General features: G+C 43.1%; 2 protein-coding genes across 9 annotated transcripts in view; one reads left to right on the top strand and one right to left on the bottom strand.

Moving 5' to 3' along the window:
* Positions 1-87: 87 nt before the first annotated feature.
* ddx59 (DEAD (Asp-Glu-Ala-Asp) box polypeptide 59) lies at positions 88-4579 on the bottom strand. Its single transcript, XM_031859622.1, has 8 exons — positions 4430-4579; positions 3405-4266; positions 3037-3219; positions 2840-2929; positions 2339-2590; positions 1224-1376; positions 693-821; positions 88-571 (listed from the first exon to the last, which is right to left on the bottom strand). The coding sequence occupies exons 2-8, from the start codon at positions 4251-4253 to the stop codon at positions 311-313; spliced, it is 1917 nt and encodes a 638-aa protein (XP_031715482.1). The 5' UTR covers positions 4254-4266; positions 4430-4579; the 3' UTR covers positions 88-310.
* A 419-nt stretch (positions 4580-4998) lies between these two features.
* Positions 4999-14165, top strand: part of camsap2a (calmodulin regulated spectrin-associated protein family, member 2a) — a 48982-nt gene continuing 39815 nt past the window's right edge. For all 8 annotated transcript variants that reach the window (XR_004213144.1, XM_031859445.1, XM_031859444.1 and 5 more), the window contains exons 1-2: positions 4999-5619; positions 9950-10209. Coding sequence is in view for 7 of the 8 variants with exons in the window: in XM_031859445.1 (XP_031715305.1) it covers positions 5481-5619; positions 9950-10209 (399 nt within the window). In the remaining variant the exon portion in view is untranslated. The remainder of the gene's footprint in view (positions 5620-9949; positions 10210-14165) is intronic.

The raw sequence follows: 14165 nt of genomic DNA, 5'->3' as shown, positions 1-14165 counted from the left end.
TCATTCAATGTGCAATATCAGTATCAATACCAAAGTATATATGTGCAATATAAAAGTTGAAAATGTAATCAAGATATTCTGTTCAAAAATAATATAAAACAAAAATTCAAAAGCCATTTTATTTAATTTTTTAAGACACCATTGCAGTGGCAGGAAAGACCGAGTGTGGATTAGAGGATACTTCTACTATATAAAAAATGTCTTACATTAGGCCATTTATTGAGATTATGTCAAATTCATTTATTTTTTTCAATAAACATTTTACCAAATAAATAGACAACACCATTGCAGGAATGATTGGAAGAACAGACTATTTCTTCCGAAGGTCGTGTTTCCTTATGATGTCCAAGAGGTTGTTCTTAGTGACCAGCGTGTCGTCGGACCATTGCTTGGCCCTTTGTCTTTCCCTCCTCTGCTGCTCGTGGAGGTGGGGGGAATTAAGGAGCTGAGGTGGCAGGATGGACCCCGTGGGCTTGACCCGCTTCACCACCTCAATGAATACACGTTTGTTGTTGTTGTTCAGAAAGGTGATGGCTGTTCCCCTGTGTCCCAGTCGACCCGCCCTGCCAACCTGGATGGGAAGAGATGAAGGATGTCGTCTTATGTCGCTTTAATAAAACAAACAAAACAAAAAGCACACACACACACACTCTGAACTTCACCACTGTTCTACTCCGGGTGTTATTACCAACCTGATGGACATACTCATCCATTGTGTTTGGCATGTCAAAGTTAACCACCAGTCTGACGTTGACGAGGTCCAATCCTCTGCCCAGCACACCTGTACTGATTACCACTTCAAAGTCTCCATCCAGAAGACCCTGAGGATGACACAGCGCAAATATTACACCGTCGTGTTAAGCATTGTCAAAACCCCAAATATTATGAATTACTTAATTTTCACCAACCAATGTGACATAAACATTAGCACGGTCAGGACTTAAATACTGGAGAAAATATGTACGCTGCAGGACTAAAGTTGCAAGTTAAATATTTTCTCACTGTACTGCAGAGTATGAATAGCTTAAATTAGCAGAAATAGAACATACAGTAAATGCACTGCAGTGTAGTGAGGAATCCATCTGAAACTTGTACTTATTTATTTCCCGTTTAGTGCCTTTAGCCTCAGCTCTAGGTGTCGGTGGCCTCCAGCTAAAAGCTATTGTGGAGCAACTGCTATATATCCACTTGACAGTGCGTGTTCTAGCTGCCGCTGGCCTCACCCGGAGGATGCGGTTGCGTTCCCGCTGGGTCTTGTCAGAGTGGATTGCCACAGTTTTAAGGTCCGTCACCTTAACGACCGCCTCGCACAGTAGATCAGCCCCCAGTTTACAGTCCACGAAAACCACCACTGGAGGCTGGTACAGCTTACTGTCCTGCAAGGCAGCAAGGGAAAAACAAAGGAGCGGTGTAAGATTTTATTACACGGCTCTATATTTTCACATTCAGACATTTCAGTAACTCTATATACAGATTGAGCTCCTCAGATGTTGACTAGATGTTGACTATTTCTAATAGCAGTATATAGTGTATAGATGTAATGTCTATAGTGATAGTGTGCTATCATGTTGACACTTGCACTGTCTGACATGCTCAAAAAGATCACATTCACCCGTTTGGCTGTATTTTGGGTTTACTGCAACCAAAAAGGTTCAAGCTTGACAAACTGTAACAGATAAGTGACAACTTTTCCTATTTTCCATCTGGTCCCAATTTATATCTTTCCATTCACACCTGGACAAAGAACAGCATTCCACAGCCTAAATACATGTACTTAAAAAAAAAAGAAAATCACCATCACAACTACCCCCGCTACACAGAGAAGTAGCTCCCGTAGCTCACACAATGGTCTAACAGCACTTCTTCACTGACTTAACTACAGCAGACACTTCCTGTCCTGCTTTGTATAAATGGTCCAAGCCACTGCTGGGATTCCTGGAGTGGGGCCATGGCTCAGGCCCACCCATTTCCTCCAGATCGGGGCCAGGGCTGCAGAAATGGCTGTCTAAATATGGTGTAGTGGGAAGACTGGCCCTTGGAGCTTGAGGGATCACCACCTTTACACAGGCAGTTAACAAAATACCAAGCTGGTGCCAGTGCGTATCGAGACTGAATAACTATAAACTACAATTTGGATAATTACCCCCTTTCTGTGGTTTTTCCCCACCACTTTCTGGCTCCCCATAGTACAATTAATCTTTGTTTTACACAAGAACAAAGAAAACTGCTGACCTTTCAAAGAAAGCCTAAGTTGGCAGTGAAAGTGAGCTTCAAGGAGACTGTTAACATACCTCTTCAAGACATTGTTCAGAATCAAAACCTCAAGTCTACAACCTACATTGAGAATCTCAAACAGCTTCTTCTTCTTGGAGGGTTCCTCTAACCATAGCAGGATCTGCCTCACGTTGGAACAGGGCTGGTTCTTCTCTCCAATAGCAATACGGACAGGGTCACGGACCAATCGGGCAGCCAGCTCCTCCGTCCCTTTTGGGATGGTGGCCGACACCAGCAGAGTTTGGTGTTCTTCTGGGATTTGCTCCAAAACCTCCAGCACCTGCTGCTGGAAGCCCATCTTCAACATCGTGTCGACCTACAGGATACATCACAAATACATTTCTCCATTTCTGCACACTTAAAAGCATAGAACGGAACACTTGGAAAACTATTGTCATGAAGTTGATGAAACCCTCAATTTTACAGCATGTTTTGGGATATTAAGTGACTTAAGATATGATCAGATTCTTTTCTAACTAAGCACCTTTAAAGTTTGTTCAATGCTGGAAACCTGAGTGCTGGACTGTCAGCAAACCGGACGTGTACAAAGTTTGTGATGTCGTACCTCATCAACCACCACAACCTTGACTTTGTCCAGCTGCACTGCCTTCTGCTTCAGGATCTCAAGGAGTCGCCCAGGGGTGGCTATGATAATCTAAAGAGGGGAATAATAGAAGAACACGACGCTGTGGAAAGTTGAAGACTCAGAAAAACAAACGTGATTGTTGGAGGAGGAAATGACTATAAAAACATAGACTGTACTTTGATGCTGCTTTTGAGGCGGTGGAGTTGTTGGGGAAGCGGCATGCCGCCCACCAGCAGTGCAGTTCTCATGTTGGGGAGGCCCAGCACCAACTCCTTGGCCTGTCTCTCTATCTGAATGGCCAGCTCCCTGGTGGGGGTCAGGATGAGAGCCACAGGGCCACTGACACCGTGTGCTGGTTTCTAAAAAATAAAGAAAGAAAATGTACAGCATCTTACGGCAGGCAATCCCAAAGCAAAAGTTATCGACTCCATACGAGAGAGGTTGTGTGAATAGTTAAATACTACCATTTATTATTATGATATCAAGTTGTTTCTCTTGAGAATAAATTCATTCAAAGATTAGGCTGTTAGTTGCGTTACTGTACCTCCATGGCCCTCACTACCACTGGCAGCAGGAAAGCTACCGTCTTGCCTGAGCCCGTGTCAGCACTGACGATCACGTCCCTGCCACTGAGGCCAACAGGGACCATCTGCATCTGGACCGGAGTTGGCGTCTCGTAGCCGGCCTTTTTCAGGTTGCCACCGAGCGTGGCGGGGAAGCCACAGTGTTCAAACTCAACGATGGGTCTCCTGACGTCTCCCCCCTGGGTTTCAATGCCCAGCTCCCGTTTAATCCTCTGGACCTGCTCATCCGTTAGGCCCGATATGAACAGATCGTCCCTGTAGGAGTAGGCGGCCTCCCTTTCACCCGCTCCACCAGTGTCAACTGCCGGCTGTTGAGGTCGAGTCCTTTCGTCTCCATCTTTGTCCTTACGGGTAAACACATCTGCCCCAGTCCCCATCCCCATTTGGGCCAGATGTTTGGCTTTGCACTCAAGACTGCAAACATCATTGTCAGTGCTGTCACAAATGTACTCCCCATAGCGAGCACACATTACACAGACAGGCTCTCCTGGCTCTGGCCATCTCTGGCTCTTTTTGAATGATTTGACAGGTTCCTCCTCCTCCTCCTCCTCCTCATCATCAGTATCATTTGAGTCAGAGTTAGGTCCATCTTCTTGCACTGAGCTCTCCGTCAAACCTGCAGAGTCTCCACCTGCTTGTATTGCCTCCTCCTGTGGTTTGGTGTCTTCACATGCATCCTCCTTCTGAACAGGTGTTGCTGACCCGCCTGGATCTTCTCTCTCCACCTCACCTATCTTGCTTTTCTTACTCAAAGTGTGGCCTGAGACCCGGACAGGTCTCTTCACTTTCAGGGCTCTTGGCATAAACATCTTGATCGTTAACCTGTGAACACCAGAGAAACAGATGTAAACATTAAGCTAGTGTCAAGTAATTCGATGTCATAGTTTTGATAGAAACAACAACTTCTCAAAATGGTGGGAAGGCTGACTTGGGCTTGTACAGCATAGTGATTCATATAAATGATTAGCATTAACGTTACACATACCTCCTTCGAACAGCTTCCAACGCGCTATCTTCGAACAGTTCAAAACAATCTCCCGACGCAGACTTATGACGTGTTTAATGTCTTATTGCACGCTGGGAAATGTGGTTCGTAGAACAGCAGCGTATTTTTTGCTCTACCTTATGTGGGCCGTTGGGCTCCTTTATAACAGACCGTCCAATTTACGTGTTTTGATTAAATCAAATAAAATGAAAAACAATGAAACACTTTAGTTGTATATCAGTCTCCTACGACGGCATGTTTAATTTCAGCTTTTTCTTGTTTTCTGGCAAATTGTACGTGGGCACGCTGTCCTCTTTTCATGTGACATTCAAATGCTCATCGAAAATTTAAATATTTGAAATAAGCTGTGCAGTTACGTGCTATGATGATATTACATGACGAGATTTGAATACGCCTACCGTCATGATGTTCAATAATATACCACTTAGAACTAATTGTAGAAATATACAATACACTACAGGGCCAAAACAACATACCCCTAAACCAAATGCTAATATTCCTGACAGTCTAGAAGGTACCTTCCGCGCATGCGCACTGCGCTACAAAGGCGCTAGGCTTGGGGAGCCACAGTGCGGCAGGAAAACCGCACCGCGGCACCAAGGGATAGAAAGACAAACACATAGGTTATCAATTCAAGAGTAAATGGACGTGAAAGGGAGAAGCTGCCTGCTTCCAAAGAACGCAAACAATGGAAATAGTTCAGTTTCCATTCCAGCCGAAGAGCAGTTTCACCTCTGAAATCCGAGGAAACCTTCCCAGCTTGGTCTGACGAAGCCCACTTCAACTGATAGACAGCAGTATGGATGAAAAACGCCAAAACTAGCGACTCATTGTGTCAAAAGAGTCTGAACGAGACGACAAAACCCGCAGCAAATCTAGCATTTTATGACTGAAAGGACTTGTGAATTGTCTGCGGAAAGACACTGCATCTCCTAATTTACAGCTCGTTTTCCAACACATTCCGGAGTGGTGGGATGCTTTCGCGTTGAGTTGCTTCATAGGCTTCACGAATACAATAAAGGGGAGAAACATGGGCGAAGTTCAAGACGTCAGGGACGTTAAGAAGACCTTCGTCGCTCCATCAATAAAGTCCTTTGAGCACTATGACTTCTCCCGAGCCAAAATCTGTTGCAGCCTCACATGGCTGGTGGCCAAAGCATACGGGACAGGTAGGTGCATTACTGGACCTCCATAGAATTACCTGCACGCTGCATGAAGAGTTTGTTGTTTTTCTTCCCCCAATGCATGTTTGTCAGCATTTTATTTAATGACCTGCTGGCATGGCCAATATACCCGTTGTTCATTGTCATAGGTGAAGACACCAAAAACAGTCCTCAAAACAAACAACAGCGTTATACTGCAGAGCCTAAATAGACTCACTGTGGACTCATCATTGATTACTACACGAGGCAGCATTGTAGAAATCGCACAGTGATTTTCCATCGGAGTTCAAACTGTGTGGCCCACAAACAGCATCGCCTCATTGAGCATCTTAAATGAATTGCCTATTGGAAAGGCAATAAATATCATCCCAAGGGGAGCGATAAAAACCAGTTTCCTGTGTTGGATCCCATGTGATCAATACATATCTAGTCCTACTGAATGGAAAGGGAGTCGTGATTATTATACCTATTCAGTGTAGAAACGTGGAGGTGGGAAGGTGTCCCAAATGATGTCACCTTTAGGGAACACATTTAGAAAGAGATGCATCTCATGAGATCTGTATTAAGCATTGTGAGCAGGTTCTATAGCACACAAATGATGTACTTGTTAACAGTGATTGTGGGGTAAATGAAAAGATGTGTTGATCATCATAGGACAAAAATCAGCAGTACTTTAAAATCTGTTTTGCAATGAAAACGCAGTCAGAAGGGATTTATTTGAAAATGAACTAACTTGGTGAACACAAGTATATGTTAAATGGATATTAAACTTAATTGAGACCTAATGCAGGGAATGTAATCGCCACCTACATTTTGAACAGTGCGGTGAAAACAAAATGGCAATTCAGTGTGAGTATCTGGCTAGTGTGGCTCATAGACAGAGAGGAGGCTCACCTCACACGTCATCACCATCCGAGGGATCAAAATGTATTCAAAGGAGCCAATTTAGTGCTGTGGTTGTTGACTTGAGAAGGAATATCCTTTTCTTTTGGTTTTGTTAGACTGTACTGCAAAGCACTGATGCTGAGAAATCAGTCAGAATAAATAATGTGAATGATTCAAAATAGGCTTTTATGAAGTCTTACTGTATAATATAATGCACATTCACTGGCAGCTTTTTAAAATATTGAAAATGTAAAATGTATTTGATGGTACAACCACAACCATATTGTGTCATTTTGACCTGGGATTGATGGGTGGATGTGCTCTTTTATACATAATCAAATTACCAAAGTTGTTTTTGGGGTAAATACAACTCTTATCACCCTCTGTTGTCCATCAGTGGCAATTACAACAACATGGAATCACAGTAAAAGTAACTCATGATCTCACAATCCCCTTCATATTATTGTGACTTTGGACTGGTGGCATGCTACACACACACACACACACACACACACATTTGAGGGAGAATGAGGATTCTTAGCCTTCGGAGGCATAATTCCGCAGGCTCTTCAAACTCTGGGCAGTACCCCACTGCACATGACATCGTGATGTGCTCGGTGACGGAGCCTGGGCTGATAAGGTAACACAAGTAAACAGTGACGCACAACATAACTTTTCTTCTGAGCCATTAATGTGGGAGAACTGGTATGATTGACATCTTGTTTTCTACGATGCATAGCCAATGGCCACTGGCCAAAACCCAACCCAGTATTAAATTATAAGAAGTCGCTTAGATCAGCAAATTTTATTAGGTCTTATTAATCGACATTTTCTTTGTATTCAATTTAGAGCGTTTTGTAAGATATACCTTGCTGCTACAAAACCTAATTTCACATTAAGCACAGTATGCCTAACTTAGTTGAGTGTCTCATCATTGATGTGACACATCATCATACACTGAGACATTTGATCCTACTTCATGTTTGTTGTTAACCTGAATCGGAGTCATCATTTTGGCTTAACAGCCACTTTCATTGGTTTGGAGAGATGCATCAAATCATTTGGAACATGTATAAACATGTCACTATAAATACAATACAATGAGCAGCAGTTTGGCCTTAAATGAGGCCTTGCTCCATTCACTTCCACTGAAGTGGAAACGATTTAGGTCTAAAGCTGAGTCCTGCAGTTGCTATACCTTGTGAGAGACCTCAGACATACAGTACAGTCAGTGTGCTTGTGTTAACCACTGTTTGATTCTACACAGTTCACATGTAAGTGGGAGCTATGAAACAATCTGTGATTATTCATGTTTTGATAGCAGCATTTATTTTGTCTGCCCAGACAAAACAAAATCACTTGATTCAAAAACAGGTTTCCCACCTGATGAGAATATATTTCAGATGCTTGGCCCCTTTGGTGGATTATATTCGCAAGCTGACTCAAACACGGGGTTCTAGTTGCACACTATAATGACACAAAGTGAAATAAACAGCAGGGAGACTCAGTAGCTCAGTGAATCTGTCTTCCTAACAGCAAAGTGTAAGATTTAAAATCAACCCAAGACAATCTGCCTAGAATTAGATTCTTCTTCTGTGTTCTGTTCTTTACCATTCAGTTTATTGTGCATTCTGATCCCCGTTACAGTAGTTACTAAAGTGAAATCTGCTTAATTCCGCTCTAAAATAACCAATACAGCTCTGTTTGTCTGAGCAGTGCAGACAAAGATATCCTTCTGCTGTCGCCACTGAGCACATTATCCCTTTGCACTGTGTTGTAATAGCCCAGCAAACATGTGATTCCTTGCAGATCCTCTTGTGTATTTTCAACCAGGGCTGAATGAAATGGGCTGATTCCAAAAATACAGCTCTCTCCAGAGAGAGGGTGAGGGAGAGTGCAGGGAGGAGAGAGAGAGAGAGAGAGAGCGGGCTCATCCACAGATCCCTGCCGACGCTGCTCCCAATGCTTCACATGCATCTGCCTCTTTTACGCCAACGCAGGGCCGCATCAAGCATACACAGTCTAGTAGATAGAGCCAGGAAATACTACGAAGCACAAACTGATACCAGAGTTTAATGTGCGAGACAACCACGGGTTCATGAGCAGAGCTCAGAGTAGATGCACTGTGATTAGAGTGATGGGTAAAATGTAAGTGAGTACGTTTGATTCTCTCCACGTTCCCTTAACGAGTATCCGGACTTGTTCCTGTCTTCTAAACTGAGCAGATTCATCACAGTGACAATGTGAGCCACGGCCAACAAATAGTGGAAGACACCGTTGGGGCTTCAGAAAAGCCTGCGTGGTGAAAAATAACATGAAATAAAATGGCATTTGTAAATTTCCTGAGCATTCTACCAGCTTCAGGCGAGTTTCCCTGGAGCTCAGCCTGACCTCTGACCTCCCTGTGGAGGATGAAGGGGGAGTGCTAGAGAAAAGATTCATTTCTTTGTTTGCAATCAATAACATGAATAACGGTACTTAAAGGAGAAGGATATAACCCAGATAGTTGCTGCTGTGTGAACTGTGTGTTCATGGACAGTTGTGTGTGTGTGTGTGTGTGTGTGTGTGTGTGTGTGTGTGTGTGTGTTGGAGGATGGGCAGCGGTGAGGGAGAATGTAAAGCTGTCCCCACATGCCACATCTCTCTCTGTGTACATCAGGCTGTTATCAGAATTTACATCTATTCTGCTGCTGGCGCAGTGATGAGCTCTGCATCTGGAGTGTGTGCCCACCTCTTTTATGTGAAAACAATTCATCATAATTATTTTTTTGTTTGTTCAATCTGTTGTTGGAAAAAGAACGTTTGATATTTTCTGTACAGTAGACTCGAAGCTTTCTCTTTTCAAGCAATGGTTTATAAAAAAAGCTTCACTGGCAAGAAAGGTGCAAGACAAAAGCAATAAAAAAAAAAAGGCAATGTTTTTGAATTATGGACTATCCCCTTGCAGTGGACACACACACACACACACACACACTTGCAGGCTCTCTCTTTGATGAGGCCGGCAGTGAGAGGGGTGTTCCCAGAGAGCTGGAAGCTGCAGAGATACAGACGAGATGCATCGATCGGGTTCCTCTCCTCCTGCAGTTGCTATAGCAACGCCGAGGTCTATCCACACACACATCGACGCCAAAACACCAACAAAGCACGGCAATGAAAAATTAAGCGGACTTACCAAAAAAAAAAAAAGACAAACTCTGATGCAGGTTTGGAGTAAAGCTGCCACCACTGTACTTCAGCTCACTTGTTTATTCCATAGTTTTGCTACAGAATTTAAATTCATGTGAGAAAGTTATGACAAAGGGGCTTTGTTTTCATATATTAAAACATGAATTAATTATGTTATTCCCCAGTTTATATCTCGGTATGCCGCACAGTGTTCTCAATTAGGCTTCCCATGGAAGTTAGTGCAGTCTCTTACCACGAATCCCACTTTCTCCCCTCCATCGTACAGACAGCATCCCGGCAGACCTAAAGGACCCCTTCTACACAGACCAGTATGAGCAGGAACACCTGAAGCCTCCCGTGACCAGCCTCCTGCTGTCCGCAGACCTCTACTGCCGGGCCGGCAGCCTCGTCCTGAAGAGCGACGCTCCGAAGCCCCTGCTGGGCCACGATGCCGTCATTCAGGCGCTGGCTCAGCGCGGACTCTATGTCACCGACCAAGAGAGGCTGGTGACTGAAAGGGACCTTCGGAAGAGGCCTCTGCAAATGGTAAGGGAGATTTGGAAACCCTTTTCTGAAGGTTGTGGTTACTATATATAGTAATAGTTGTGTTGGCTTATACGCAAAAACACTCAAGTTCCTTCCTTGTGAGCATCAAGTTATTGTTATGTCATAGAGATAGTGATGTTCCTGTTTGTCAGTCCCTGAGGCATATTTCATTTTTCCTCATTCCAGCATTCCCCCCAGCGTGTCTTTTAAACTTCAGTTAACCAGGAAAGAGGACGTTCTGGAAGTTGTACCGCCACTCACACACGTCTGCTTGCATGCACTCATGTACAAGTTGGTTGATGGTGTATGTTGTCTAGTGTAATGTGTCTTTCAGTCAAGGTATTTTATTTTCTACAAAGAGCTGAATGAATAGAAATATTAATAGAATTTAATAAACCTTATTCAGTTGACCTTCAGGCTTACTTTTGACAGGGATGAATGAAGTTACTCTGCCGGTAGGGATTGATAAAAAGGGGTTTCCATCAGGGGTGAAAGTAGGCAAGTACAGTCAGGTACTCCGTACCCATAGTCCGTACCAGTAAAAGTATTATCATTTGAGGAAAGTTAGTTCATTTGCTTATTTCTTTCAAACGAAAACAGACAGAGGGTTGGGGTGAAGGTTGGGGTAGACAGCATTCTGTGGAAAAAACACATCAGAAGTGTGTGAATCGCATTGTTTCTTAATGGCCAATAACTGCGCATAATAACAACAATTTATTTAATGCTAATTTGATTCAAAATATATTACAAAATCAACGGCTAACCAGTGAAAATGCACAAGACAGAAGGGAAGTTATTTATTCCCTTTTCCACATTTTTCAAGCCAGTCTGGGGATGAAGCCAACATTTTAACAGTGCAAGCTGACTATAGACCTGAAGGCATCCACTCACTGCCCTGTGTGTCTCTCTCATCTCTCACTGTCTGCATGGCTTCTCTCTCCGTGTCTTTGTTGTTGGAGCTCACTTCAGAGATGACTCTGCAGGCGTCCCGCTGAGTGGGAACGAGGGATCCTCATTATTTTGGGGGCAAAGTATCGATAGGAGGCTTTACTGCTCCAGTGAATTGCAATTGAGACACGATTAGCACACAGTTTGCCTGCAGTCTGTTTGTAGAGTCTCGCTAGTTTTAATTTCCCTTCTATGCAAATTCAAAATGTATTTAAGTTGTGCTGGGGTTTACATTTCAAGTGATTTAGTACGAGCTCATCTCACATTTTGTGTACGTGCTTATGTGTCCACACCTGAGGGATTCCTATGTATCCCTGTGTACTGTTTATTCCTTATTTTCTCAGTATATTTTACTCGTCCTGATTCTATCTTTCATTTCATTGTCTTTCATCCTTATATTCTGCATCTGTCCTTTCACTCTTCCCCACTCTTTCACCGCCATAACATCATCCCCGGCCTCCCTTCGTCCCCATCTTGCCCCTCAATCCATAGCATTTCCCAAACACCTCCCTTTTTCCCTCACTTTTCATTCACTTAGCCACAACTCTGCTCTCATTCCCCCTCTTTTAGCATTCACCCATTCCTTCATCATCCATCATTCCCATTAAATTGCCCTCAAATTACATCATTAGCATGATATCTACAGCAGCGTGATCTGATAAGTGATGAAGGTTTAATTGCAGTATAGCTTAACTGATGTTAGATGGATCCGTCAGTCCCTTTTTAAAAATGAGTTGTAATGTTGAATGAGGTGAGAAAAAGAAAGATGCAGCAACACTGTGTAATATAGTTGTCTGTGAGGACACACTGCACACTTGAGACGGTTCATGTGGATTACCTGCTGCACATTGAAATGACAGCTCTTGGGGGGGATCATCTATTATTTAGAAACTGCTTCAACATCTAACTAAGGGTTGACGAGGTGGCCAGAAGCTGCCCAGGCTGAGCTCTGCGGGAGTGTGCAGAGCCTGCTTGAAGGGCAGGAGAAACGTTTTTTTTCTCCCTCTGGAATAGTTAGCGATGCCGGAAAACATCCCTGGTTCTACTCCTGAAGCAGACCGGGATAGAGCAAGAGACTGAGCACCTACCTGCAGCTCTAAGCTGCTCTGGATCACAGCGCAGCAATGTCATAAAGCACTGCTTCATGGCATTTTAGGCGAAGCATTTTCTTTAACTCAGCATTTTGCATAAGGTATAAGAATTTACAGAATAATCAACTTCAGGGGATGTTGGAGGGGAGCTTTTAGCAGGCCAGTCAGCGGCAGAGTTAGATGCTGATGATGTCTCGTGTGACACATGTCATAACCGAGAACAGTCACTGACGTTTCGACTGGGGTTGCCGACTGACTTCGCATTTTAATCTCATCCTTCCTGTCCCCTTCTATCACTGTACTGCCCACTCATCATTCTGTATTCGGCCATGTGACGGATTCCCACATGTGAAGATGATCGCAGTCGCCCACACGCGCTCTGTACCGCTGACGCTCGCCTCCACCTGTAGTGCTCACAGAGAGCGAGGCAGAGATGTGGAGGTGGGCTGAGGATCTGAAAATATTATTCTAGCATTATGGCCCACATGAAGCGCCACTGCAAGCAATTATAATAGCTCAAATTATTTTATCAAAAGGCTGTAATTGCTAAGTTTGATAATACTTATTCCAGATTTGAGTTCTTTTCAATATGAGTTCAGCTTTGTTCGGCATTTTGTATTCTTTTGATCAACATGAACAGTCTTTTGCAACTACACTCTCCTCCACATTCTAACGATCTGCTGGGTACAGAGCAGACCCACTGGAGCACTGACGCTTAATTGTCTTGCTCAAGGGCACCTCTGCAGTGATAATGAGGAAAGGGAACACAGTTTTTTTTCCCTTCACTGGGTTCAAATTACCTTTGCAAAGTTGTAGGACTGTGGTTGTGGCTTTTAGGTGAAATTGTGTCCATCTTTTATACTTTAAGTACAAGTGAGTAAATCCAGACTTTTGTTCGGATATCACAGCAGGAGTTATGCTGCATTGCTTGGAATAAACAACACACATGCTAACATCATATATATATATAAACAACAACAATATAAAACAATTTGAAAAAATCTGAAATATAACTATGTATAAGTAGACATAATTAATAAAAAATATTATTTATTGATAAAAATCTCTATATCACAAAATAAAGACCAGTAATAGAATCCGTACAGCTATTGTTTACACCATCATCTACTTAATGAACTGGTCACATGACAAAATGTGCCACGACCTGCGTTACCACCAGTGCTTCACAGTTTCCTGGAGAAAAGCCTGTCGATCAGCCGCAGGGAAGTGACCTGGAGATGTACTCTCTACTTCCTTGACCTCGTCACAGTGAGGATTGATGTATTCTTCCAAGCTGCCGAACCTTGAATGTCCACTTGAATATTTAATAAAGCTGTATTAAATAGGTCATGTTGCTGTTTAAATCCGACTTTATCATGGCTGTATGCTGTGAACTGCTGAGAGTAAGACGTATAGCACCTTATATGTTAGTGGCTTCTATGGGACTGTATGTCAGAAAAGCTATAAAGCAGACTCAGGTTCATACTCACACATATGTTAGAGAATGCTTTCAAATCCAACCACAATGGCAAATGCATCTCTAATGTGTACATTCAGCGATTTATTCTGTAGTTCGAGAATAAATGCTTAAAAAGGTGTTTTAAGCGCGTGAGTTGTATATGTGTATGTATGTATGTATGTAAAGGTGAACAGTCACTACGTATACATGTTAATACAAAGATTATTACATATTTAACATTCTCTATTGATAAAAAGTGTCTGTGTGACAGATTGATTAATCATTTCCTGTATTGCATGTGGATGAATAGGGGTGAATTTGCTTCCTGCTGCTAGTTTCCTTTCTTCTGCTTCCTCCATCACAACCCCTTTTGGGCAGGCGCTCCGTTTCCATGGTTACACTCCAGTAGGCTGTGTGTGTGTGTGTGTGTGTGTGTGTGTGTGTGTGTGTGTGTGTGT

Source organism: Anarrhichthys ocellatus, unplaced genomic scaffold (genome assembly GCF_004355925.1).
Source record: "Anarrhichthys ocellatus isolate YVR2014 unplaced genomic scaffold, GSC_Weel_1.0 scaffold22, whole genome shotgun sequence".
NCBI lineage: Eukaryota > Metazoa > Chordata > Actinopteri > Perciformes > Anarhichadidae > Anarrhichthys > Anarrhichthys ocellatus.
The sequence above is the reverse complement of the archived record's forward strand: the minus strand, read 5'-3'. Positions and strand labels throughout refer to the sequence as shown.